Genomic DNA, 27,423 nt, shown 5'->3' with positions numbered 1-27,423 from the left:
GCCTTCTGTTTCACCACCCAGCTGCCTCTTTTCCAGGAGTCCAGAAAATAAGACAAACTAGTTTTCCCCTTCCTTCCTCCACCCCTTTCCTATTGGCTAAAGTGCTATAGTACTCAGAAGAATATTTATCTATAGTATTCAACTGAACTGCCAAGGGTCAAATAGCCAGGATGTTAAGAGATTGCACTTGAATCCAGATCTGATTCTAAGACCAATTCTCTGTCAGATGCCTATTAACACTGGAGTTAAAGTTAACAGGGACAGAGCCTTCTGTGTCTCCTAGTGCACATTCATGAATGCTGCTGGACATTGCCCTTGGCTATCTTTCTGGCCATTGTGTCCCTCTCCTTCCCATGATGCTCCGGGTATATCCTCATGCCCCCAGCCTCAGTCCAAGATTTTGCTTTTACCCCTCTCCCCCTCCCTTTTTGGACAGATGCAGGGATGGTTTGGTCAATTAGACCGGAACCAGCCTCTAGCCTGTGGATGGCTGGAGCTGAAACAAAGCAGACCAGAAACAGGAGAATCAGGATATAGACGCAAGTTTAATTTCAAAGTGAGAAAAATTTGGAAGCCTCCTTCCTAGGGGTGACTTTACATGCCGGACAAAGGCAGGCCCACAAGTGGGCAGGATTGTGAATCATTTTTAGGTCTTGAGTTACTATTTCCACAAGCCCCTGTGATTACAGGGCTATCTCAAGTCTTGAAGACTGGGCCACACCCAGAGTTCTATGATGGGGTGTGAAGTACTTAGCAGGGACAAGGAACAGGGATTGTGAACATGTGATGGGATGGCCCCAGGTAATAGGGGGAGCTCAATCCCTATAAACACCCAGTGCTACTCCAAGCAATGAGCTTTGTCAGAGGGTGATATCCTGAGCACAAAGGATTAAGCCAAGCTCAGGACACAGCCTTCGTGCTGGGCCTTAGCTCTGGGGAATAGTTCTCTCTAAAATATTTTGATATTCTTTTATTCCTTCCTCTGTCCCCCTCCTCTCCCCCCAGTCTCCAAGAAGGAAGGGTCTGTGAGTGCTTCCAAGTGCCCAGGGTGGAAACTGAGGCACAGGATGTGAGATGACCTGGTGTCCAATCTTGCACCTTCTCTGGAGTGGGACAGGGCGAGTTGAGAATGACCCCCATCATGGCTGGTGTGGGACCCCAATTTCTGCTTCCAGTCCTTTGGGTATCCCTTGCAGGAGCCAGTCATTCGTGGTCACAGCTTCACCAGCATCTCAAGAGACAAGCCAAAGGAAGTGGAAACAGCTGGAATTGGAAGGCCTGGAGGAAGCAAGGAAAGCTCCCAGTATGGTGGGTGAGCCCTCTGTGATGAACTTATGGGAGGGCATAGACAAGAGCACAATATGGACAGACATAAGGGAGTGGGAAATATCTGCATCCTGGAGATTACAGATCTTTTTAAAGTTCTTGAGGTTATATTGTATTCCTTCACAGCCATCTCCCCAGTAGAATGTAATGTCCCAGTGCCAATATGGAAAAAATGGAGGTAAGGAAAGTGTACGTGACTAAATAAATGTTATCCGTCTTTGTCCTTTACATGCTACTGTTAAGTAAATTTCATTTTGTGTTGAGACAGTCTACAAGTATCTCCATTTTGTTCCAGTTCCAAACCGAAATCACTGGACTAGCCTGTGACCGTTTAAAGCCTGGAACAGAACAGAGACCCATTGAGGCCAATCTTTTCTTCTTACAGAAGAGGAAACTGAGGCCCCAGGAAGTTAGGTAATTTTGTCCAAAGTGATTTTTGTCCAGGGTAGTAAGAGGCAGACTGTGAATGCTTTTATTAATGAGTCCATCTCATCATAAATTTAGAGCTAGAAAAATCCTTAGACATCTAGTATAAAGCTTCTTAAACTGTGGGTCATGAGCCACATAAAGGTCTCATAACTGAATGTGAGGTCATAGAATTGTTATCAGTAAATGTTTGATTTAATGCCTGTTTTATATAACTGTATACCTGGGGCTGAGTAAAAATTTCTCAGTTGAAAAGGGATCAAGAGTGGAAAAAGTTTAAGAAGTGCTAATCTAATACAAACCCCTCATTTTATCTTTTAACTTTTGTTTTTTGGAGGCAAACAGGATTAAGTGACTTACCCAAAGTCACACAGCTAGTAATTGTTTGAGGCTGGATTTGAACTCTGGTTCTCCTGACTCCAGGGCCAAAGCTCTATCCACTGTGGTACCTCACTGCTCTAAGCCGCTTGTTTTACAAATGAGGAAACTGAGGCCCAAGGAGTTTGCCTAAGACGTGCAGGTATGATATATGACATACCTAGGATGTTCATTAATGCCAAATCCAATGTGCTTTCCCTGCCCTAAGTCATTGGAAATTCAGAGAGAGAAATGGCCTAGGAGCCATCAGGAAAAGCTTTATGTAATAGATGCGATTAAATGGCTGGGTCATTCTCTCTTACCTTATACCCACTGATGCTTTAGGTAGAATATAGGCTGCAAAATTTGTGGAAGGAACCTGGAATGAATTTTAATCCTGTACAAGATTTAGGGCAATGATTTGTTCAACAAAGTGCCATACTCAGTGAATACTGGTTAATGATAAAGTTGATTACCGTTGGGACCCAGAAAGTAAAAGATCTTCCTCCCTCTCAAGACTGTTCTGGGTTACTTGTGTTTTAATCTATAGGCTGGTTAAGGCAAAGCTTTTCAAATATCCTAATAAGCTGTGACATACATGTATCTTATGATAGAAGGAAAAGGTAGAAAGATATGAAGGATATACAATATTGAACAAATAGATGAAGATTTCTGGGAAATGTAATCATGGTGAATAGTCAAGTGAAATCAACAACTACTTGCTATGTTATCTCAAAGTGGGTTTTGAAAAGGAGTTTGGAATGGATAACTTGTCCATGAGGAAATATGTAATTTATTTAGGGATTACAAGTTTCAAATGCAACTTGTAAGTTATACTAGGTTAAAGTAAGATTGAGGCCAAGGAAACCCTACAAATCCTACAAGACTCCTGGCAATTGGGCCCAGAGAGTCTTTTGGTTATAAAAACCTTTTTTTAAAAGTTATATTTTTATTCATAAAAATTCATTGAAGCGCAAAAATCAAGCAATTTACAAAGCACAACTTTTCAAAGGCAAAATTTCTAACTTGATACTCCCATAGTTAGTACAAAGATAGGAGAATGGTTGGAATTGGTGGGACCAAGGCCTGCTTTCTTGAGAGAACCCAAATTTATCTGATTGTGGTTAAAAGGGTAAAGCATAAAGAAGAGTTGTGAGATTGAGAGTCTAAGGGGATTTGAGTATGAGATGTTTGAGAGATTTGTGTGTAGTATTGATTCAGCAGCCACTTTCTGTGTCCTCTCGGTTCCAGCGCTGGCTTCGGCTGGTTCCAGCAGAGGTCCTTCGGGTGGGTGGGCTCAAGGTCACCCATCCAGCCCCCTTTGTTAATAGGTGACTCTCATTTAATCTGTGTACTCGATAATTTTCATAGTGAACATTATGGGTGATGTCTTTAAGGTCCTGCATATGGGAGCTTGAGAAAGAAGGCCATCTAGTCACTTCAGACCTCTCTATACCCTCTTATTCCCTTTCCCCCATGTAGGCCTCTTCCTCTCAGGATCCAACTGAACCCAATATGTCTCTGCCCTTCTTTGTGCCCACATAACCCTCCCTAGTTTCTCTCTTACCGGATGAGCAAGTCTCTCAGGAGTGGGAATTCACAATGAGCCATGTTCTCCACTGGAATAATAAAAAATAGCCAACTTTTACATAGCACTTGAAGCTTAAAGAACTGAACAAATTGAGTATAAAGGCTCTTTTTTCCCTGGTATCATTTCATTCAATCAATCAATATTTATTGATTCCTAATTATGTGCAAGGTACTATGCCAGCTTTAACACCAACCCTTCCTCCACCAATGTTTCTTTCCCAGTATTGAAGCCTAACCATTATTAATGCCATACTCTACATCCTCTCAGATTCTCCTCTCCCACCTATCCTGTACTCACCTTCAATGATTCCCCATTTTGTCTTCCGGCCAAGGACACATTTCCCATTAACCATATGTTCACGATCTGCCCCAACCACAGCAAAAGGGATCTTCTCCTGAAGTAGTTACAGAATTACAGGATTACAGAATTTCAGCTTTAGAAGGAACTTCAGCAACCATCTAGTCCAATTCATATCTGAAAAGGAATCTCCACTACAAATCTCTACCTTCTGGAAAATTTTACTTCAGATCTGCCTTTTTGCAACTTCTAGCCACTGTTTCTGGTTCTGTTCTCTGGGCTAAACAGGAGTATTCTGCCATCACACAACAGCCCTTCAAATAATCAAAGATAACTATTATGTTCCCACTAAGCAAGCTTCTTGTTATCATCCAGGTTCCTTCTTCTGGACACTCTCTAGCTTATTAATGTTGTTGCTAAATGTGGTACCCAGTATCGAACACAATGTTCCTGGTATGTTCTGACCTGAGCAAAAGACAATTTTATTTCACCTCCCTATTCCTGGAAGCTATGCCTCTCAAAGCAGACAAGAGTTTGAAGGGCTTAGTGGGAGTATGGAACCTGGGGTGGGGGAACAAAAAGGGAAAAGGTAAATTGAGCAGGAAAAAGTGAATGGGGACACTGGTGTAGGGGAGGGAGTATTTATGTAGAGGAGGAAGTCTTCAACTAGATTAACTGGGAGAAATCAGGTCTATGAGTAAAAGTTTTTTTTTGAAATCCTAAGATTTCAAAGAACGGAGAAAAGCGTGAGCAAGAGGGAAAAAATAGAATAGGTGGTTGTTCTTTAATGTCAGGGTCATGACACAATATGTCTGACTGACTATTCAGATCAAATACAATCTTGGAAGGTTCTACCACAAGTCAGACACAAACAATCCATATGAACATTTGGGGTGGAAATGTCTGTAAATGTGCACAGCTCATTTCTTTTGAGCTATTACATTTTTGCTTTGCTCATGGATCACAGCACCTTCTTTGATGAGGGTACATTACACTATGCCCCAGCGCCAGTCCTTTGTTAGCATTTCCCATGTCGTGCAACCAATTCTAAAGTTCTTCAAGGAGACCTGAAAACCACCATTTCTCTTCACATGAAAATCTTACTTGCATGACTTCTCTGTTCAAATTTTTTAGGAAAGCATATGTTTGGCTTTCAAAATGCCCATCCCATCTGAATTGTTTCCTCTGCAGTAGAATTTGGATGATTGGCAGTTTATCTTGAGACAGGAAGTAAAAGACTTTCTAGAACCCCACATGGGGCCTCATTAACAGAACAGGACGGGTTGTGAAATTATAATTATCAGTAAATGTTTGATTTTTATATCTATATAACTAGGGGCATGTAAAAATTTTTTGGACAAAAAGGGTTTATAAATGAAAAAAGTATAAGAAGTCCTGCCTTTTTTTTTTTTCAAATAGATTTTAATAGCAGAAAAGAGAACAAGAAGTAAGGAGGAAATAAAAGGGTTAGAAAGAATAGTTACCATTGGAGCTGCAGAAGGAGAAGATCCATAAAACAGAAGGTAGAGGGCTAAACAGAAACTTTTCTAATTTTACAATTTTGCTGATGGGCAGAACTTGTTTGTCAATGTCAGGGAGCGAGTGTTGAAAATTCCAAAGAAAGAAGCCCCTCCCCCCCAAAAAAACAAAACAAAACAATTGTCGACTTTATTATATGTTTTAAGGTTTGCAAAGTACTTATGATCATTACTTTGCTTGAGCCTATAACTATCTATATGCTAAAATTATCCTACTTTTACAGATAAGGAAACATATTTAGTGAGGCTGTTTCCCAAGATACCCAAATGGGAAGAGTCTGAGGCAGGATTTGAACTGGTGTCTTCTTGATTCTAACTCCAGTACTAGGTCCACTCTAACATGCTGCCTCTTATGTTCCCCTTGGGGATGATATTTGGTTGCTTGCTTTAAGCTCCAGAACACCTTTCATGAGATAATCACTAAAGAGTGATTGGTCTAGCTGTCCAAATAGGAGGCAGGAGAAGTGGATGAGGAAAGCCTATTGCCTATCCCATATGTAGCTGAATGAAAAGCCCTAGAGCATTTTATCCCTATTCATATCCCCATTATCTCATAGCACATAGTAAGATATGCCATAAACTGGATAATGTCATAGCTGGGAAATGTTCCACAATTAAGTAGGAAGAAGACACCAGATTGTATCATTCTTGGAAAATTGCACAACTCTTTGGTTGAACCCCAGCTGCTCCAAACCCTCAAGGCTAATTTTATTAACATCAAGATCTTTCCAGGAATGTCTTACAAACAACATGATCCCAGTAGAGTCAAAACTACAGATGACTCAAAAGTCAATGTAAAAATTCATAGTATGTCTATCAAATCATTGGAAAAGACATTATCAGGAACATGTATGGCCAGAAAAGAAGGTGGGCCTGTCTGAGGCAAACTGGGTTAAGTGATTCACTCAGAGTCACACATTCTAGTAAGAGTTTGAGGCTGGATTTGAACTCTAGTTGATTCATAAATAAATAAATTCATGAATAAATTACTTATAAAAGGCAGGGTTGCTTTAGCATCCACAACATGTTGAAAGAACCAAAGAAAGGTCTGCATCATGCTGAATTTTTTCCGGAAGATTAATGGAAAGACATAGACAAAAATTAAATAGCATAAAAGGGCATCATGAATTACCCTTTAATAGAGTATGTTATTGTGAATCCATTTAAATACCAACGTCCACTCTTTGCTCAGACACACTAAATTGTTTGGTTTTTTCCCAGCAGCTCTGCTTGTCCTTGTAGCTATTGTTTATGTCTTGATTTGGAGGCGAGTTGAACTGTACAAACTTATCCGCCTCACTCTCTCCTTCAGAGAGCTGAAAGGAACTTTAGAAATCTCTAGTGTGAGGCTCATTTTGTAGATGAGGAAACTGAGATTGAGAGCAGCAAAAGTAACTTGGGCAATGTTACATAAGGAAAAAAGTAGCAGACCCCAAACTTTGAAACCAGGTTGAACCCTTTGAACTACATCATGCTAATAGGTTGAAAATCCTTTGAGGGGCAGCTAGGTGGTACAGTTGTTAAAGCACCAGCCCTGAAGTCAGGAGGACCTGATCAAATCTGACCTCAGACACTTAACACTTCTAATTGTGTGACCTTGGGCAAGTCACTTAATCCCAATTGCCTCAGCAAAAAAAAAAAAAAAAAAAGTAAAAATCCTTTGAAAGGGGGACCAGGGACTACTTACCTGGGGATGATGAACTGCGTGGGGATACAAATGAAACTGAATTTAAGGGCAGAATCTATAGACCCTTAGGAAAGAGTTTTATCGATAAGTAGGATAAAGACCCCAATTGGGAGAGGGACTGATCAGTTGGATGAAAGGTGGGAAAACCAGGAGAGGACTTCACTTGGGGTTGATAGTGAGTTTGGTGGAAAGCCTGTTTTCTTCAAGAACCAAGAAAACTTGAGATGGTTCTGGATTTTGGATTGTAGTGCGAAGTCAGATGAAAGCAGAAGAGAGGTCAGACTTCTGCAAAGGTTGCATAGAGAAGGATTTGGAATTAGAAACAAGCATAATATCTCTAAGAAAGCCTTCTTTTAGGTGGACAAGAAGTAACTCTTTAAGCACATTGTACCCTTATCAATTGTCCAGCTGTAGGACTCTCAGGTTCCTCATGCAAATGAACATAATTTGTTTGCTTATTGGGGAGTGGCAATGCAGATTCACATAGGTACTAAGTGTCTTTAGTCACATTTAAACTCAAGTCTTCCTGACTCAAGGGCTAGTGCTCTATCAAATGCTCCACCTGGCAGTCCCAACATAATTTCTTGTACCTGAAATGATGGGATCTGGATATACATGGTAATAAAGAGAGATAAGAGGGGATAAAAGGCTGCCATTTTGAGGTAGTTTTCCAAAAGAGAGGTCCCCAGCCCTTTGGTGATCCCATTACTGTTATCACTTGCTCCCTCACCCGGATCTTGTCATTCAAAGTTTTGTCATTAGTGTCTTCATCAAAGCACTTCTGGGGGTAAACAAAGATGCCATTGTTCTTCAGATCCTCCTGAATCTGAGGGAGGCAGAAATTGAATGTCAGTCCTTACCAGGCCATGGACCATCTCTCTCTGATATGGCTCTCCACCAAACTCCCAAACAACCCCAAATGAAGCTCTTTCCTGTTTTTTCCACTTCTAATCCAAATGATCATCTCTCTCCCAACTGGGGTCTTTACTCCCATTTATCAATGAAACTCTTTCCTAAGCCTGGGAATGAAGTCTCCTAGTCAGCTCTCTGAACTGTTCAGCATCCTGGTGATAATGGTCCTCCATGTCTGGCCCAGTTCCTCCTTACCTGCCACCTGAAAGCTTCCCTCTCTTCTAAGGTGAGGCTGTCTGCCCGGGCAATAACAGGAACAACATTTACCACTCGACATAGACGCTTCAGAAACTCAATGTCTAGAGGCCGAAGGCTAGGAAGCAGGAAGGTGAAGGAGACAATGAGCCCATTTTCCAGCTCAAATCGTCTAGATTCCTCTCTTTACCCCAGACTCTGGTAACACCTGGAGCTTTTAATCAACAATATTAGTGAGGATTAGGGAATAGGGACACATGGCCTCTAACGGAGGAGAGCCCCACGATTCATGTGTGTATGTCTAAAAGTGCTATCCCCTCACCCTGCCAAAGGCAGCTTCCCTTTGCTCTCTCCTCACCAGTGCCCTGTGGGAGGCACAAAGTACACACAGATGTGCACTCGTGTGTCAGGGATGTGGTGCTGCCGAGTGATGAGAACTTCCTCCTGCAGGTAGCGCTCATATTGATCATTGATGTAGTTCAGGATGGGGTCCCAACTGGGAAGGAAAGGGGAAAAACAATGGAAAAGCTCCTGAGCATCTCATTTAACCGTTCTTACCCTGCTGATACATGGTGAGGTTCTTTGGAATCCCACCTTTCTCATTCCCCCACCATGATTATCACCAACAGCAACTTAAGAACTGGGGGCAGCCAAATGACAAAGGGGATAGAGCACTGGCGCTGAAGAGGATCTGAATTCAAATCCATCTTCAGACACTTAAAACTTAGTAGCTGTGTGACCCTGAGCAAGTCACTTAACCCCAATTGTCTTACACCGCCCCCCCCACCCCTACATAAGAAATAAAGGTTACAGAATAGTCAAAGATACAATTCCCTTTATGTAGGGTATCCATATGAGAATAAACATACATAGACAATAGCAACACAAGGTAACCTTTAGCAAGTTCTGCAAGAATAGCAGAGATTAGTACTTCAGGATATTTGAAGGAGAAGTTATCAATGAAGCCTGAGTGATTATGGAGAAGGTGGGACTTGAACTGGACCATGAAAGATGGTCAGGCCTCTCACAGCCCCTCCTTGCACTAACTATAGGGATCTTAAAATAGCTGTCCTTGCTACAGGATTCTCTAAAGCAGAGCTAGATTTCACTACCCATCCATATCGTGTATCAAACATTGGATAGATGGAAGGATGGCAAAAATTTAAGGAATAGGGAAATGGACAGAAAGAAAAGTGTGCCTTAAATAGGGATAGAATTCCCAAGAAGGAACATACCACTTATCATTGTTGATCTGGTCCCCAAATCCAGGTGTGTCTGTCACTGTCAGCTTCAGTTTCACTCCCTTCTCCTCAATTGCTATGGAGGGAGGGTTGGGGAGCATCATAGAGGGACCTCAAACTCTGAGGAGCTATCAGGACCAGAGGAAGAGTTGAAGGAGGGGGATCATCTCTGGAGGGAGGACAGTTTTGGGAAGTTGGGACAGTTCTTGGTAGGTGAATAGGGTGAGGAAGATAAAGACGGGGTACTCACTATGGGTAACAGATTGCAGTTGAAGGGTTTGAGGTAAAGGTCCCAACTTGTTCACTGGTGATGATTTCCACACCTTGGACTTGAACAAAGTGTTTACCATTGTGGACTTACCTAATCCACTCCTCCCTGGGGATATACCAGAAGGACACATTCATGAACAGTGGGATAGGGAGGGAATGGAGATACCTAATGGAACGAAGAGCAGAATGGCATGTGTGGTCACAGACTAGGTTAAGCCCAGACACCTGGGTATGGTTGAAGGCAGCAGGGTACAGTAGAAAGGATGTTTTCTTGGGAATCAGAAGACCTAAATTCAAAAACTGCCTTTATCAGATAATATCTGTGTGGCAATCACCTAATCTCCATTGACCTCATCTGTAAAATGAGGGCGGGGAGGTTAGACTAGAGAGTCTCTGAGATCCCCTTTGAGATATAAATCTAAACACTTATGGTGATCAAGGAAATAAAATCATGGAGGGATTGGTTATTGGGACATAGAGTTTGCACAGGTTGATGAATGGCTTGTGGACCACAGAGTGGAAGAGAATTGAATTAAGGAGAATTAAGGGAACCTTGAATTGAATTCCTTTTTCTTCTCCCCTTCAACTTATTTTTATTTTTCTCTTTCCCTCCCACCTTTCTGGCCTCTGATTCACTTTTGCTCACCAACAACCATGATGTTGAATTCAAAACCAGTTTTCATAGCTTTGATCTTCAGCTGGTCCAGCACAGCCTCAATCCCCACATAGCCAAACATCTCGCAGGAGGAAGCTCTGGGGCTGGAAGGTTGTGGGGAGCAGGGCGAGGTGGGACGTTTTGAGGTTCCTGCCATGGTGGTAGGTCTGTGTGCCCAGTCAAACCCTGTTGTTGTCATAAGGGAGAGGAGAAAGGAAAAAGGATAGTTTGCTTCATAACACAGGAGCAAAACTGAATCATGATCCCCCAATTTTGAGGCTTTTTCCTTTTTCTTTATCCCTAACTTCTGACACCTCTCCCTTATTGTGCAAGGTATACGAAACCTTATGAACACCAGCTTGGTTGTCTGAAGTTCTAGGAAGGGTTGGAGTAAAGCATAACTGACCAACAATAGAAAAAGAGATGGCAGGGAGATTTGGGTAAATTGGTGGATTAGTTGAAGAAATCCTTTATCGTAGGAAATGCCCAGCTAGAGATATCACTACTCCCATTTCAAAAAAGAGAGAAGCCTGAGTTCATAACTACCTCATTTCTACTCCTCTCCTCAAATGGGTTATTGCACAGGGTTCAAATGCACTGACTACCTGCCTGGTTACAGGTTCGATATTTTCTCCATATACTCTCCCACTAGAATAACCAATAGTCAAAGTCTAGGCATATTCCAGTATTACATATTCCATATGTTATTGTAGAATGTAAGCTTCTTGACAGCAGGGACTGTTTCACTTTTCTATTTGTATCTCTGGCATATAGTAGACACAGTAAATACTTCTTGATTGACTCATTGATTGGGAAGCATATTCCATTTGGAGAATATACCTTCGTCTGTTGAAGAGTGGGGAAGGGGTGATCTGTCCCCATCAATGGAAAGGTGACAAGCTCACCTTCCCGTAGAAGAAGTGGGACTCATCAAGGGGAGATTCTTCCTGACCAAGAGTCCATTTATCCTGTTGGTGGTAAGAGTTGGGAAGACAAATAAATAAGGAAATTAGATAACAACAAAGAGAAATAAAAAGATGCAACGAGACAATGAAAGAAGCACAGAGACATTGAGGCAGATGAGAGGTAGGGACAGAAATGACAGACACCAAGAGAAAGATATAAATGAATCTAGACAGAGAAACAGATGAACAAGAGGTAACAAAAGATAGACCAACAGAGGAGAGAGACATAGACAGTGACAGATGGAAAAGAGAAAGACAGACTAAGCGCTGCCCTCTCTTGATCACCTGGTCACTCTGAAGGGAGTCAGCTATGGAGAGAGGTCACCTCGATCTCGGAGGTTCAGTGTATGACTGTAGTGGGGTGGGGGGGGAGTAGATGACAGTTAACTGAAGAATCTGAGCTCTTCCTCTCCCCTTCCCCCCTTCTTACACATCCACCCCCACCCCCAGCCCCCCACAAGAACTTCCTAGCCTGGGACTCTCCTGGTGTAGGAAGCATCCAAGTTAGACACAAAGTCTAGTGTTTATTTAGGATAGTAATGTTATGAAGAATACTGGGCATTAAATCGGGCATCTTTGGAAGGTTCATACTAAATAGCATCTGCCCCATAAATATGCATCTCAATGTAGTGGAAAGGGTAGTGGATATAAAAGCAGGAGCCCTGAGTTTAAATCTTAGATTTGATATTTACTAGCTGTGTGACCTGGGAAAAATCACATGTTATCAGAAAGCCCTTTCAGATCTAAATCCATGATCTTGAATGGGAGCAGAGGAAGCAAGTTGGGAAATCCTTGTACTCCAATCTCAATCTTCCTCTTCCAATTAATGTTTGCTCCCTCCCTACTCCAGTCCAACGATTTGGCTTGATCCAACCTCCTCTCTCCTTCCTTCCCTGTCTAAGAGACAGGAAACACATCACATATTTCAGTGACAATTAGTTTCACTTTAAAAAAAATTGACCAGGTCTCTATCAGATTCCATAAGCCTGTCTCCTTGTCACAGCTCTGTGATGCTATACTTTCATTAGCTAATACCAAAATTTAATGTGAATAAAATATCTTCATGTTTGGAAAAAAATATGATAGGTCACAATACTATATAAATGGTAGTCGGGAAGATACATTTGGGAAATGTATCTGTGGAAATATTTCAGAATGCCTCCCATCTTCATAATGAAAACTTTTAAGGAGAAAATTATAAGAAAAAAGGAACAACAATTAATCCATGATGGACAGAATCAGCCCAGAGAAGGAACACTGGGAAATGAATGTAAAGTGTTTGCATTTTTTTTCCCCCCAGGTTATTTTTACCTTCTGAATCCAATTCTCCCTGTGCAACAAGAGAACTGTTTGGTTCTGCACACATGTATTGTATCTAGGATATACTGTAACAAATTTAACATGTAAAGGACTGCTTGCCATCTGGGGGAGGGGGGTGGAAGGAAGGAGGGGAAAAATCGGAACAGAAGTGAGTGCAAGGGATAATGCTGTAAAAAATTACCCTGGCATATGAACTGTCAATAAAAAGTTATAAAAAAAAAAGAAAAAAGAAACAATAATGGAAAGTATGTCTAAGAAGAAAAAAAAAAAAACAGATCCAATAACACACCCATTTTAATCTTTGTAAGAGACAGAGGTCACAGCAAAGAATAATAGGTACATACACATTCGTGGAGCACAATGTAAATAAAAATTGGCACTCAGTGGCAACAAAACTTGAGCTATATATAATATTCAATGTTAGTGCTGTGGCAGATGAAAGATGAAATGATGAGAAAACAAAAGTTTGAGTTTTTGATCATGTTGATTTATTAAGCAACACATGGCAATTGCCCAATAAACCAAGACTAGATCTTCTCAGCTTACCCCTGGACCCTGAATATAGGAAGAGACAGACTGATTTTTAATTATAGAAAAAATTAGAGACTTTACAAGTTGGGAGGGGGAGAGTGAACAAGTGTGATTTCCTGAATTCAGAAAAAGAGTTGTCCCACTTCCCTCAATATCTGTAAACAATCAAAGGAACATGGAAACAATACTGATTGATCTATTTGAGGCTAGTTTTCAGATAAGATATACACGGGTTTCTTGAGATGTACAATTGTGAGAAGACTTCTTGCATTAATCTTTGGTTCTGACTTTTGGGAGTTTCTGTAAGCATAATCTAGGTCCTTAGTTAGAGGTGGTTCAGTTTCCTAGCCAGGCAGGTTCAAAAAATGCAATAATGTTTCTCCCTCCCCCCAATTTGCACAATTGAATAAGGTTTTTTTTTTTTTTTAATAGCTTTTTATTTACAAGTTATATGCATGAGTAATTTTACAGCATTGACAATTGCCAAACCTTTTGTTTCAATTTTTTCCCTTCTTCCCTCTCCCCCTCTCCCAGATGGCAAGTTGATCAATACATGCTAAATATGTTAAAGTATAAATTAAATACAATATAAGCATACATGTCCAAACAGTTATTTTGCTGTACAAAAAGAATTGGACTCTGAAATACTGTACAATTAGCCTGTGAAGGAAATCAAAAATGCAGGCAGATAAAAATAGAGGGATTGCAAATTCTATGTAGTGGTTCATAGTCATCTCCCAGAGTTCTTTTGCTGGGTGTAGCTGGTTCAATTCATTACTGTTCTATTGGAACTGATTTGGTTTATCTCATTGCTGAAGAGGGCCACATCCATCAGAACTGATCATCATATAGTATTGTTGTTGAAGTGTGTAATGATCTCCTGGTCCATTTCACTCAGCATCAGTTCGTGTAAGTCTCCAGGCCTTTCTGAAATCATCCTGCTGCTCATTTCTTACCGAACAATAATGAATAAGGTTTTCTTACAGGACAGAAGTTGGACTAGACCCATAATTGAACAGAAAGGGAATTGAGTTAGCTCCAGAATTTTCATAAGATGGAGTCATTGTTGTTCATTTAGTTCCTACAATTAATCACTTGCTGTCTTAATCCCATCAGTGCAACACCAACAAAGTGAAAAGAACTCAAGAATAAAGTACAAAAATGGCAAGGAGCATGTATTATCAATCAGTTCTTAATCATTGTTTGTTTTTCTGGGAGCGTATTCTATGATTTTGGGGGGCATTTTAAAAACTTTATTTTGAAATTTATATTTTTTGTTGTTTTATTTTATATTTCCCCCCAGTTACATTTTAAAAAAAAAACATTTTTTAACATTTGTTTTTAAAATTTTTGCATTCTAGGTTATCTCCTTATCTGTACCTACAATTAAGAAACCGCTTGTGAAGTTATGCAAAACATTTCCATAAAAGTCAAATTATGAAAAAAAAAATGGCTCTCCCACCCTAATGAAAATAAAACCCTCAAGAAAAATGAAGTTAAAAAAAAAAGAGAGAAATAGAAAATGAGCATGCTTCAGTCTGTATCAGACACAGTTACTTCTCTGGATATAAATAGGATTTTTTATCATAAGTCCTTCAGAGTAGTTGTTGATGATTGTTCTACTGAGAATAGCAAGGTCATTCACAGCTGGTCATCGGGGAACATTGCTATTACTTTGTATACGGTACCTTTCACTATGCTTGAGGTTCATGGAGAACTTTCCAGGTTTTTTTTTTTTTTCCCTGAGAGTATCACGCTCATCATTTTCCATAGAGCAATAATAATCCATCATAAACACACCCCACAGTTAATTGAGCTCTTCTTAGGGGACATTTTTTGAGGGAAGTGACAGGCCAAATTTTTTTTTTTAAACTTTAAAAGCTAACAAAAAAGAAGGGGCCACAGGTATTTAGCAGAAATTATGATATTTCATATTTACATAACAATTTAAAGTCCTATGTCTCTATCCCATATGTTGTCTCATTTGGTCCTTATTATCAGCCCTGGGATTTAGGCAGAGTGGGGATTAGAGGCACCCAGATGGAATCCTGGACCTCCAGTTAGGCCCAGATTAAGACCAGTTCAAATCTAGCTGTGGATACTCAATGGGCAAATCATTTGACCTGTTTTAGCTTCTTCAATTGTAAAATGAGGATAATCTGTACCTCCCAGGGTTGCTGTGAAGAGCAAATGAGATATTTGTAAAGCATTTAGCCCAACTGGCACATAGTAGGTGCTATTTTTTATATAAGCTATTGTTATTATTGTTCCCAGAAAGCAATAAACTTGGGTTATACACATTTTATATCTGAGGAAACTAAAAGGTAGCAAATGAGAATTTGTTAGGGGTCATGGTGTCGGTCAGTGACAGAACTTGGGTTGGACAGAACGCAGGTTTCCTGGCTACTAACTGATGGGTCTTTCCCTTAGGGTAGAATGTGGAGGAATGTACACTGAGTAGAGTTACTGATGATGGATTTCTTGAAGTTGCTACTCTGAAGCCTGCCCTCCTTCCTTTCTGCAGTCCTCACCATGCCATGGTAGCCTCCTGGGTCCTCTGTTCTCTCTGCTCCCTGATTCTTGGAGTCTTTCCAAAATCTCTTCTCTCCTCCTGGGGCAGAAAGCCTGATGCAGGAATTAGGAGTGAGTGAAGGGTGTCCAAGGAGAGACCGAGGATGAGTGATCGATAGATACCCCTACTTTCTCTAGGGACTTTTAGGGACACATTTTGGGATATTGCAGAGCTCAGCCCTTTGGAGGGGAGGCATTTTCCTTTCTCACCCTCTGTCTGTTGCTGTGGTAAACCTGCGCTGTTTAGACCCTCAACTCCCTGATTTCTGAAACATTAGCTACTACTGAGCTGGGCTGGGCTGGGCTGGGCTGGGCTGAGACTGGAGGAGGAGCTGGGTGGCCACAGGTGCAGCCAGACTAGGAAGCAGGAAGCCGAGGTGCTCTCCCCGAGCCAGGACAGTACTCTCTAAGGTAAGAGCATAGAGATTTCACTGGGGCAACCAGTGGGGACTTTCTTAGGAATTTGGGGGAGTTAAATAAGGGGAGAGATCAAGTTAGGTTAGGGTTCTCTGGGTTTTCTGTACTCCGTGAAGGGACAACAAAGGATGGAGGAAGAGGTAGAAATGGAAACTTCCTGTTGGCATCTGTGTCCTGGGCGAGACTTGGAAAGGAATGGACTGCCTTGGGATCTTGTGATTGCCTCACCTCAGTCACAGATCCAGAGCTGGAAGGGACCTTAAAAGACTGTCTCCCTCATTAGAATTACAGAATGTGAGGCCTCTGGAAGTTGTGATCAAGGTCACACAAGGAGCTGGGAGTCTTTCCCCCCAGATTTGGGCTGAGTTGGAGCCTGTGGAAAGTTGGGGGAAGGGGATTTTGGGCTCTATAGGCTCTTGGTGTTCTTGCGGAGATGATAGGTGCCCAAGGACTTGCAGGGATGGCCCCGTCCACCAGGGATGTGGAGAGTGAGCTGCAGGAGACGGTACAACAACTGCTGGGCAGGCTGAAAAGCCACAATCTGTTTCAGTCCGAATGGGACATTGCAGCCTTCACCGTCTTCTTCACCTTCGTGGGTGAGTATGTCTACAGCCTTCCAGATCCCCACCTCACCCCTGCCAGCTGACACTCCCATCTGTTCTTGTCCTTCTTCACTTACTCTCACCTACTTGGGTCAGTGTGGCCGGTGTCTCCAAGCCACCTGGATGATATAGTCCTAATTCTCTCTGATCCAAGCATCTTCCTCTCCCCTGCCAAGATCCCAGTGACATCTTTTCTCCTGCCCCTCAGGAACCGTCCTGGTGCTGATGCTCCTTGTCCTCCTGCACTGCTGCTGCTGCACCTTCTCCAGCCCCCCAAAGGTATACCACTTCTGTCCCCGAAGCCCCTCCAGTGGAACGCAGACTCCAGCTTAGCTCCTTTCCCATTTCCCTTTCATACCAGGGACTATCCTAGTCACGTTGGGTCTCTTTTGGAGTAGACTGCTTAAACCACACTGTCTTTTTATAAAAACTTCTCTTTCTTGCAGAGAAGACCTAAGGGAGTGGACAACTTGGCCTTGGAGCCATAGTCCAGCGCCACTCACCAGATAGCCTTGGATTCGGACTGCTTGAAATCAGGACCAGCACCAGCTCTTCCATAGCCCATACATTGAAGCAACATTAAAAAATCATATTGCATCTCCCTGGAGCTTCTCTTTAGCAATCTAGTCTCTTCCCACCTTCCTTTTTCATCCCCATGTAAACACACAATAAGGTGTGCTCTTGCTGCATTCCTAACACCCCTAGATACATAGCTCTCTGCCTTTGGCCCAGGAACACCATGACAGCAAGCCAGGCCACTGGAGAAAAGACTGAGCATATCAAACAAAAAACAACCTTTGTCTCAGGGGTGCTTACACATATTCCCCCAGGGACATCTGGGGAACATCAATCTCCAAGTCCTCCCCATCCCCCAAGACAGACACAGGTAGAAAGGATTGGGTCTTGACTCTTTATTTTTTAGTGGATGACTGATACCTTTGCAGAACATTGCCAGTCACAGGCAGCCAGCCCTTTGAATGCACTGTCCCCACTCTCCCTTCTTCCTCTATCATGGTCCCAGCCTGCAGTGCCGTCCCCACGGGTGCAGTTTCTCAGGGAAAGCTCTGGTGTTAAGGAGAAGGGAGCAGAAGCGGAGCCCTTCTCCCTGTGCTCCGCCTTCCCTTTGGGTCCAAAGGTCATCAATACCCCAGGAAGCTGGGGTTAGGAATGCAGGGCTAGCCCTCTGGCCTCAGTTCAGCCTTAACCTTTGGATTTCTATTTTCACAAATGTGCGTCCTCAGTTTCTGATGGCCCAGTGCTCCCGAGCAAGGGCCTCCGTCACCCAACGCAGCTCTACCTGAAGAGTTCCCTTCAGCTTCTAGTCTGGCCTCAGAGCCACTTCTCTAGTATTCACTATCATTCATGCAACTCTTAACAGGCAGAGAGGGCCTCTCAAAGCTTGGGGACCAGGAGAGAAATAAATAATGCACTTTTCCCATGCAGAACCAGCTGCATGCTGCACCTTGTCTATACTGTACCCTCCAGGAATTCACTCCTAGGGGGTGGCTCAGCCTCTTTAGGGACCAAATCCATTGGCTAGGCATCTCCTTTATTGGGAAAAATTGGTCAGAGGCTTCTCTTGGTCAGAAGGGCCTGTAGCTCCAGTAGCTGGAGAAGACTGAGATCTGGGGACAGAGCAGAGCAATGTCAGAAGTAGCCCTCTCTGCTTCATCTCCCCATCCCACCCCTAACCCTGCCATTACTGTCCTCCCCTTCACAAGCTTCTAGTTGCCTTCCTGACAAAGTGCCCAAAGCAGCTTGAGCACCTGCAGCCTAAGGTCTTAGTTAACTGTTTTAATGTACTATATCCTTGGCTTGGACCTGCCAGGACCCTCACATTAGGGTATGCTATACATGGATGAATTCTTCTTTGGTTCTAACTATCCCCTTACGAAGGCCTTTGAAAGTTCCTGCCTCCAAAACTACACCAACGCTGGCTGCCCACCTTGTCCTTGAGCTGCTGGCAGAGCTGCAGGGAGACAGTGAAGAAGACGAGAGCATCATTGAGCCAGGGAACCACACACTCGACCTTGTGTACGTGACTCACCTCCAGTCGTTGGGAACCCCACTCACTGCAGTCAACACAGGGAGGGAGGAGTGGGAAAGGTGATGGGCAACTCTAGGAATGGGCAAGAGAGAGGGAGGGCCCAAGCTGGGACTCTGTGACAAAGGACTACTCCTAAAGTAAATGGGGAGAGGTCAAGGCCTGGGGACACATGCTCCTTCCATTCATTGCCTCAAAGTGAGTACTTACAACATGGCTCCTGGACTGTGAAGTACAGCACCCCCCGCGGGGCGGAAGTTCTAAACAAAGCAGCAGACATAATGAGGTTAGTGCCAGGGTGGAACACCCCAGCAGGCAGCAGCACCTATGCTCAGAACCTCCCAGGTAACCGTGGGATTTCTCTTGGTGAAAGCAAATCCAGGATTTAGCTTTTAGGGTCCAAGGGTGGGCCCAGAGCTGCCTGGCCAGTAGCTGGGGAGTAATGTCTTAGCGAGCTCATTACCTTGGTGGAGCTGGGCTGCAGAGCATGTAGCTGGTACACAGTCAGGCAGAGTTTATTGAGATTGATGTAAAAATTCACTAGAAGGTCTGCAGGCAAAGCAGGAGCAAACATCCTCTGCAGGAAATTTGGATGCAGCCTCTGGTTAGACCAGCCGCTCAAAATGGCAGAAGTCAGAATCAGGGGGCGGTCAGAGGGAGTAAGAATGGCCCGCCCTTTGGATGGCAGTCTATCTCCCACCCTACCTTTCTCCTGCCCATCCCAGGGCCCAACTAGAGGGAAATACAAGGTCTTTGCACTAAAGTTAAAGCTGTCTCCCTGAAGCTCTGCTACTGAGAAAAAGCTATGACCTTAGGTGGACTCCAAGCCTGTTCCTCTGTATAGCAGGGATTCTTAACAAGACTCTGTGCTGGCTGAAGCCTTCTCAAAACAATGTTTTAACAAACATTTAAAAAAAATAGGATTATAACAAACATACTGAAATAGATCATGAAAACGAGAATGATGACCAAAAGAAGAACATTCCAATCCCCAAAGAAAAGCAAGGCCCAGATCCCAAGTTAAAAATCACTGAACCAGAGAATGGGAATGACACACAGAAGGGAGAAAAGCAAAGAAATGAGGGTTACTGATCTGTCTTCTGCAGATCCATTTGGTGGACTATCACTCAATTTTCACTCTTTTAGCTACTCTTCACCTGGAAATGATGGGGATGGGGACCTCTACCCCGAATGAATCACATAAAACTGCAAGTATGTTCTGAGCACTGACCGTCAGGCCACTGGAGGCGATCTCAGGCAGGGTGAGCGTAGCTGGAGTGGTAAGCCGATTTCGTGCTCGGGTTAGCTGCAGCATAACTGCATCCATTAGCTGAGGACAGACATGATTGTCATAGCAACTCCCAAGGGAGAACTGGTCAAAGCTCCAAGCTCCAGAAATGCCATTTCTCAAATGGGGAGGTAGGTGGAGTAAGGGCCATCAGTTCCATAGTCAAGTGGAGCTTCAGAGCTCAGGAAAGCTCTGAACAAAGTCTACATAGTTATTCCTGTGACTGGGGGGGGGGGAGCAAAGGTTCCTCTAGACACCCCTATGCTTATCCTGAAGGTGCTTAAGAGGCATGGCTTTTCTCTGAAGCCAGTGGGCGAGCACTGTCTCTCCCATGTAGAAGCTGCCAGCAAGAATTGGGGGTTTTGGGGGCTAGGATGAACTGCTTTTCTTTTTGAGATGGTGATAGCTTTATATGTTAAACTGTCATAATCTGTGGACAGTAAAAGTCAATGAGTATTGAGGAGATATACTTAAATATAAGAATTAAATAGTAATAGCCCCCACTACTTTCACTCATAACCTATTTTCCACTCATTGTTCTTCATTGATCAAATCTGGATTTCAGAGACCCAAACTTCTACTCTCTAATGATGGCCATGAAAACATTCTGGAAGCAGAGGTCTGAAGGCTTTCAGAGTTACAGAATTTGTCAAGAGTATGGAGAGAAATATAAGTAAAACAGCCTTTTTAGGATGGAGGGAATTGAGGTATAAAAGGGAAGCCACCACCAAATAAGCATTTTCCCCTTCAGAATCTTTCCCCCAGATCAGTCTCTGTGCTCACCTTGAGGACCTCAGCTCCTGTCTTGAACTGGTAGCTCTCATCCCGGTTGGCAAGGAGATAAATTGCTTGGCTCACATGATTCCTGGCATCTTGGATCTGAAGACACAAAATCCACAGCACCCACCCGGTATGGATTGGGGGGTGGGGTGGGAGGAGGAATACTCTATTATGAGATGGCTTCCCAGTTAATTTATCATTAGTCAGAACTGAGAATCAACTCAATAGGCCTCTAGGTGACCTGAATCACTTATACACATACATACATAAATAAATTCCTCTTTATGTCCAGAGTTTATGTGTATGCATGCATGAGGAGAGTTTTGGGGAAACAGGAGTACTCATGCTTTCCAAACATGCATGCCCAACACTCATTCCTGAACCAAGACACTGGGTGATGGAGGAATACCAATCACAGAATCCATGGGACTGGAGATTCTAACTCTTAAAGATCTCTGGCAAGGAGACACCCATCTCAGGCCAACACTTTAGTGACTAGTGACAATTAAATGAATATAGCTGCACAGACAGGGAGAGAATTACCTGTTGCAGTTTCCACTGCTTGTCTTCTCGGAATGCAAAGTGTAACAGCTGGTTATTTCTGGGCATTTTCAGATTTACATCCTGAGAAACAATAAAGAGTAGCAGCAGATCAAATGGAAGATGCTTGAGTTTTCTATGCCAGTCCTATTATGTGTCCTATTTCTTTCTTCCACAAAAACACAAGCAGTAAGAGCACTTGGACTATCAGTAGGGGTTCAGGAGCAGTCAAGACCCACCACATTCATTATGGGGTTGGATGGTTTTATGGAAACCTGAGATCCTGGGGAATGATGCTGGATCCAGACTCTAGCCCACAAAGAAGGGAGATTGGGAGGTGAGGAGACAAGAGAAAGGAAAGCTCTTCTACTTGATTTGGTGATAGTGATCTTGGGAAGAATGCAGCAAATAGCTAGACTGTAAGTTTCCTGAGGGCAAAGACTGTACCTCACATCACGTTATGTCTCGTTCTACTTGCTTTAGCAAAAACTCATATCGTTAGGGTAAACAGTAAGTACTCAAGGAATTTTTGTTGATACTATTGAGACCAAAGTGAGAAGGAAAACAAAGTCAAATACATGGGTAACAGTAATAAAAAATCTGTCCAAACAGTAGAACCAAAAAGTTTGTTCTCAGAATCTAGCAACAAGAAAGAGGCTTTCTGCTCTGTTAATACCAACTTCCAGGCATCTATTCATTTAAGAACCTTTATTCAATGCCATCTGTGCATAAGGCCCTGTATTAGGATGCTGCCCTCAAGAAGCTTAACATCTAGCAAATGGGGAAAGGAAAAAAATATGCAAATGAAGGTCACATGTAAGAGGTATAAAATGCTACGGAATTTTAGAAGGAGAGACATCACATGGTGAAGGGATCTAGGAAAGGCTTCATAGAGAAGGTGGGAATTGAGCTAGGTCTTGTACAAGATATGGGGTTTTAGCAGGCAAAGATGGGAGGAGGATATTATAATTTGAAAACACACAAACAAAAGGAAAAAGGTGGGAAAGGCCAGGGTCTTTCCCTTAAAGACTCACCGCTTGGCTCAGTGCGTCCCCTTGCAGAGTCAGCACACCCTTCACCTGGTCTGTGCTGTAACACATGACTGTCAGGGCAAAGCTTGTTCCCTCTTCAAGCCCACAGACACTTCCCTCTACTTTAGTGTAACCCTTGACCTTCCCTCAGACTCAACTCACCTCCCCACCCAAATCTTTCGATAAATACTCTCATGATTTGTGAAGAGATAGCAGAGACCTTAATACCTCTGGCAGGAAGGGAAGTACTTAGGAGGCCATACTTAGGGTTTTACCATAAACAAAAGTAACTTCTTGTACCTTATATGAAAATCAAAGCTGCCAACATTTAAGATGAGATTAGATAACAATGATGTCCAATCTGGGTTATTCTCTATTATTGTCCCTCATTCTTTTGCTCCTACTTTATATCCAAGACTAGGAGATGATGCATAACGGCCCTCTGCATTAATTCTGATTCCGTACTAGTGCTGACCTTAAATCTCAGAGATGACATGTTTCTTGGAGTTAAGCAATCCCAAATTTCTTCCCCAGACTTACGTGGAGCTGCCTAGGATGAAGTTCTCTTGCTTGGCTGGTCCTTCTGTTCCTGTCCCAGGCAGAGTGAATCGGTAAGAGGCTTCCTGTTGTGCATTAGGAGAGAAGAGTAGTAAATTAAGAAAAAGATTAAAGTTAATAAATATTACCACATAGAGGTGAATTCTAAGCCCACTGGGAAACCAAGGGAAGCCAAGAATAAAACTTCTAATCCTAAAGCAGAGACAGCAGTTAATCAACAGGCAAAATCAGCATATCCACAAGTCTATTCATTGCCCCAAGGCTACTGTCACAGCTAGAGGTCCATTCCAGTCTTTTCCCCAGGGTAAGTATAACCACAGTTTCAAGGTTCAGAAGTCTTACACACCTCCAGGATCTCTCTGGGGGTCAATGAAATGCAAGAAGGGACAACAGGAACATAGATTTAGTTTTGAAAGGAGGCAGTAAAGTTGCATGGGGTTGGAATCAGAAAGATCTGAATTAAAATGTGAACTCAGACAATGGTTGGGTGATCTTGATTTATCCTTTCTCTGCCTCCATATCCTCAACTGTAAAATGGAGATAATAACAGCACCTATCTCCAAAACCTGTGGTGAGGATCAAACGAATGTAAGGCTGCTTGACTTAATCCCTGAACACTGAAGGCCCTTAAATGCTTATGCCCTCTCCGCCCTGCTCAATTTCCCGAAGAGGAAGCTGCGGCTTGGAGAGATTAAATGACTTGATCACAGTCACACAAGACTGTCTGCAGCTTCGGAACCTGAACCCCTGACATCTTAAATACAAATCGAACCCTTTTCCATGAAATGATTTCTGGCTGGACACCCAATGGGCTATCTAGGAGGTGTCCAGAAAGTGAGTTTCACCTTCCCTACTCCCATCAGCGTCACAAGGGTGGGTAGAGTGTTGTAAAGGGGAGTGCAAGGGAACACAGTGGGGGGAAAAGAATGAGGGGGGAAAGAGGAGCGGGGGAGGGGCAAAGGAAGGTTACCTTGAGAATGTCCTGCAGTTGGCGCAGCACAGCGTGAACCTCGTCGTGCAGCAACCATCGGAATTCTTCCTCCTGTTCAAGGGGAGAAAGAGATAAGCGACACCCCCAGCCCGGCCCGAAGGGGCACTGATGGTGGGGTGTTCCAGGCTCCAGACGCTCTCAAGTACGGTGGTGGGTAAACAGGCCCTCCGGCTAGGCAGGCCCCTGTTACTTAGGTTCGCAGTGCAGCCCGAAGCTCGGGGGGTGGGGTGGGGTGGGGGGTGCGGGGGTGGCAGGACTCGGCCCGGGGGTCCAAGCTGGACTCGCGAGGGCAGGCATCTGTGTGGTGTGAGTGTCCAGGAGCGGAGCCTGCCCGGTAGACTCACCAGAACTGCCCGCTCAGCCGCCGTCGCAGCCATTGTAGTCGCCATCACAGCTAGGAGCAAAGCGTAGCTCTGAGCCGCCGCCACCCGCCGCTCGCCTTCACTCCAGCCCTCGGATACGACGCGATCGCCAGGTCCCGCCTCCTACGCCACAGCCAATAGGCTGACAGGCCCCTGTGAACGGATAGGATGCCTCCGAAGCTCGGCCTTCGCTCTGATAGGTAGTGAAGACTACCGATTCACAATTTAATTGGTTCGTCTCTTGCCCCCTTCCTATTCGGTTGAACTCTCGGAGACTGAACTCCACCCACTCTTCTCTAGTGTTGACAGGCTTTTCCTTCATTTCCTGGCATATATCCCAAGATCTGGAAAGCAGCTGATTAATGTATCTTTTCTCCAGCCTTTCGGTTGCTCTGATTGGACACCCCACTTCCACTTTACTCGCCGATTGGTTAACAGACAAGCGGAAATGGATAAAAACCGTTTAGCGAAAAATGGTTGGCTCTAAGGTCTGCAGGACCCTCCACCCCTTCAAGCCCTCCCACTTGATTGTAAAACTCTGGATGCACATCAACACGATTTTTTACCAAGAAAGGTTTTATTTTCTTGCAGTAGCTTTGTTAATTGCACAAAATCATTTTATTTTGCCATTTAAACATTATCACACAATCCTATTCTGAATGACAAACGTTAATTAAAAACAAAGCAAAAATAAAAATTCACAACCTTAATTACCTAGAGGGTTTGTCATTGAAAGGGGAAATAGGAAAACTGCTTTTCTTACAGGCTTTTCACAAATGTCACATTTTCTCTTTTTTAAAAAGGAGTCAAAAACAAAAGGGAAATAGCTAAAACAGAAAGTCATAAAAAGGAACTTTACAGAATTGTCAACAATATTAAGACAACACTGACTAGCCAGTTTCATTACAGCATCTCCCAGATCCAGAGCTTCTCCCCTCCCTCCCCCCCACCCTTTAGCCCCTTCTAATATCCTGGCCAGGTACAGAACTGGCATATTCAGAGACAGATATAAGGACAGTAGTGCCAGTGAAACAAACATCTGGACCAGAATTTGATACTGAATTTTCCCTGTGTCCCCTCTCTTCTTCCATAAGGTTTCATTTCTCAAACCTAGGCTGTAAGAGATAAAGGGGAAAGAGGGACAAACCTCCAGATGCTGGAAAAAAAATAAAGAAAAAGCCAAACTACACCCATAGAGCTGTCACTGAATCCTTCCCCTTCCCCTTCCCCTCCAATGAATATCGATCTTAAGCTGTATGTGACTTCAGAAAAGCATCCCACATAAAGGGGAAGGTAGATTTAGGATTACAGGGATGACAGCCTCTCTTTGTTCCTATGTACCATTTCAGTCCCATGCGGGTACCCTCCCCAAAGAGAACACAGGGATCTCCAAGATGGATGTGGGTTTACCTTTCCAGTCTGTCAGGACCCATCTCAGGCAAAGTCTTCTTTTTCCCCAAACAGAGGACCTTGTGGCCCCAGAGGCACAAAGAACATGATGCTGGCTGGAGTGCAATTACTCATTCCTTTACTAAGAACTGATCCCATGATTGGTCAGTGTTGGTTACCCAGGGCAGGGGAATCTAGGTCTGCATCAAAGCAGGTAAAAAGATACCCACTGTCTCTTCAAAGGCAGGGGTTGCAAGGAAGAAAAAGGTGGCATGCACAATGGGGCTCTCTTGTATGGACACAGATGGAAGGGCCTAAAGGGGATGATCAGAGGACTCCACAAGCAGTAAGAAGAGCATGTGACATAACGGAAACAGAAAGGAGTCATTCTTCCACACACACACATCTCACTGCTCTCTTGTTGGTGCGCTCACTGCCTTACCCATTGCCTATGCCCGCCACCCACTGCCTGCCCCCCAGGCTGGAGTGCAAATCCAAACACTAAAGTTAGCCATGGCTAATCCCATCTACACTAGATAAACCGCTTCCAGTATTCTCACAAGGGCCCGGGATTCCAATTTCAGCCAGGGCCTTACCAGATGGTAGATACTGTGATGGGATGGTGATGGTAGGGGTGGGCCTGTTCTTCACTCAAACCTGCAATTTTTCCAGTTTACAAAACCACGTAAAGAGTAATTTGAATTAGTTTACTAGAAGTTCTCTTTTCAGAATGTTGGTGGTTTAAACACCTAAATGCTCTCCAACTGGTTGCTTGTAGCCTGAGGTACTGCAGGCCCCTTTCTGGAGGCCACCTCACTGTCCTCTTCCCCGGGGAATATGCTGACAGGGGAGACCCAGGTGGCCTCCCAATGGAGCAGCCTGTTATTTCCATGGAATTCAGGGTGGGATCAAAAGGAAGAAGAGCCAATCCCAAGAGTTTTGAGAAACTCGGACTTCACAACTAGGACACTATGGAAGCTGCTTCTTACAACCCCAGTGAAAGAGGGGGAAGAGGGCACTATGTACTCTGGCCCCCTTTTCTAGGAGAAACTCAGACTCTGACAAACTCAGGAAGGAAAAAGAAGCCAAGCAGATTCTGGCAGCATCGCTTCTGGGAGTCAAGGGGGGTAAGAGGGCGGGGCCTGTTTGAACACAGCCACCATTCTGATCCAGGCAGCAAGTGCACAGCAGGGCTGCTCATCAGTTTTCCACAATCCAACATTACCTTTTCCAACCCCCTCCCCCCTTTTCCCTGAGCCCCCAGGAGAGGCCTGATGCTGCAGCTGCACTCATGGCAAATCTTTTCAAAGTCTGTGTATAAAAGGAAACGTAGAGACAGATGGACTGGTCCAGAGTTAAGTCCCAGGACCCTGACCCCATGTAAGGAATGGGGATTAGCAGGAAGATAGGGCCTCAGGGCTTAGTGTATATAGGCTCGGTACACAGCAGACATGTCATTGTCAGACTGGTCCAGTGCCTTGGCTCGTTTATATACCTGAAATGACAAAATGTTACAGTTAGATATTTGTTCTCAGAAAT

At 43.6% G+C, this 27,423-nt stretch overlaps 4 protein-coding genes across 12 annotated transcripts in view; 1 reads left to right on the top strand and 3 right to left on the bottom strand.

Annotated features, from left to right (window-relative positions):
* Window positions 1–526: 526 nt before the first annotated feature.
* SEPTIN12 (septin 12) lies at window positions 527–11,851 on the bottom strand. Of its 6 annotated transcripts, none has more exons than XM_051964420.1 (11): window positions 11,746–11,851; window positions 11,401–11,463; window positions 10,487–10,681; window positions 9,821–9,946; window positions 9,565–9,646; window positions 8,688–8,825; window positions 8,330–8,447; window positions 7,953–8,048; window positions 3,998–4,094; window positions 3,677–3,728; window positions 527–1,278 (listed from the first exon to the last, which is right to left on the bottom strand). In XM_051964420.1, exons 3-11 carry the CDS (start codon window positions 10,650–10,652, stop codon window positions 1,233–1,235), a joined length of 921 nt encoding a protein of 306 aa, XP_051820380.1. In that variant the 5' UTR covers window positions 10,653–10,681; window positions 11,401–11,463; window positions 11,746–11,851; the 3' UTR covers window positions 527–1,232. The 6 variants fall into 6 exon arrangements, with proteins under 6 accessions (XP_051820380.1, XP_051820389.1, XP_051820358.1 ...); XM_051964429.1 differs by having other exon boundaries at window positions 527–1,231; XM_051964398.1 differs by lacking the exon at window positions 527–1,278 and adding an exon at window positions 2,475–3,522 and having other exon boundaries at window positions 11,336–11,463.
* A 4,328-nt stretch (window positions 11,852–16,179) lies between these two features.
* Window positions 16,180–17,498, top strand: SMIM22 (small integral membrane protein 22). Of its 2 annotated transcripts, none has more exons than XM_051964371.1 (4): window positions 16,180–16,293; window positions 16,733–16,895; window positions 17,110–17,180; window positions 17,348–17,498. In XM_051964371.1, exons 2-4 carry the CDS (start codon window positions 16,733–16,735, stop codon window positions 17,387–17,389), a joined length of 276 nt encoding a protein of 91 aa, XP_051820331.1. In that variant the 5' UTR covers window positions 16,180–16,293; the 3' UTR covers window positions 17,390–17,498. The 2 variants fall into 2 exon arrangements, with proteins under 2 accessions (XP_051820331.1, XP_051820341.1); XM_051964381.1 differs by having other exon boundaries at window positions 16,190–16,293; window positions 16,740–16,895.
* Window positions 17,499–17,797: 299 nt separating this feature from the next.
* Window positions 17,798–24,617, bottom strand: ROGDI (rogdi atypical leucine zipper). Its single transcript, XM_051964359.1, has 11 exons — window positions 24,478–24,617; window positions 24,113–24,184; window positions 23,125–23,207; window positions 22,588–22,642; window positions 21,557–21,637; window positions 21,017–21,112; window positions 20,177–20,275; window positions 19,409–19,522; window positions 19,156–19,205; window positions 18,847–18,973; window positions 17,798–18,526 (listed from the first exon to the last, which is right to left on the bottom strand). Exons 1-11 carry the CDS (start codon window positions 24,520–24,522, stop codon window positions 18,485–18,487), a joined length of 864 nt encoding a protein of 287 aa, XP_051820319.1. The 5' UTR covers window positions 24,523–24,617; the 3' UTR covers window positions 17,798–18,484.
* A 436-nt stretch (window positions 24,618–25,053) lies between these two features.
* GLYR1 (glyoxylate reductase 1 homolog) overlaps window positions 25,054–27,423 on the bottom strand; it is a 39,622-nt gene continuing 37,252 nt past the window's right edge. For all 3 annotated transcript variants that reach the window (XM_051964337.1, XM_051964328.1, XM_051964346.1), the window contains exon 16: window positions 25,054–27,379. In XM_051964337.1, the coding sequence (XP_051820297.1) occupies window positions 27,305–27,379 (75 nt within the window). In that variant the 3' untranslated portion in view covers window positions 25,054–27,304. The remainder of the gene's footprint in view (window positions 27,380–27,423) is intronic.

The sequence above is a fragment of the Antechinus flavipes genome, chromosome 1 (genome assembly GCF_016432865.1).
Source record: "Antechinus flavipes isolate AdamAnt ecotype Samford, QLD, Australia chromosome 1, AdamAnt_v2, whole genome shotgun sequence".
Taxonomy (NCBI): domain Eukaryota; kingdom Metazoa; phylum Chordata; class Mammalia; order Dasyuromorphia; family Dasyuridae; genus Antechinus; species Antechinus flavipes.
This window is presented reverse-complemented; position numbering and strand designations above follow the sequence as displayed.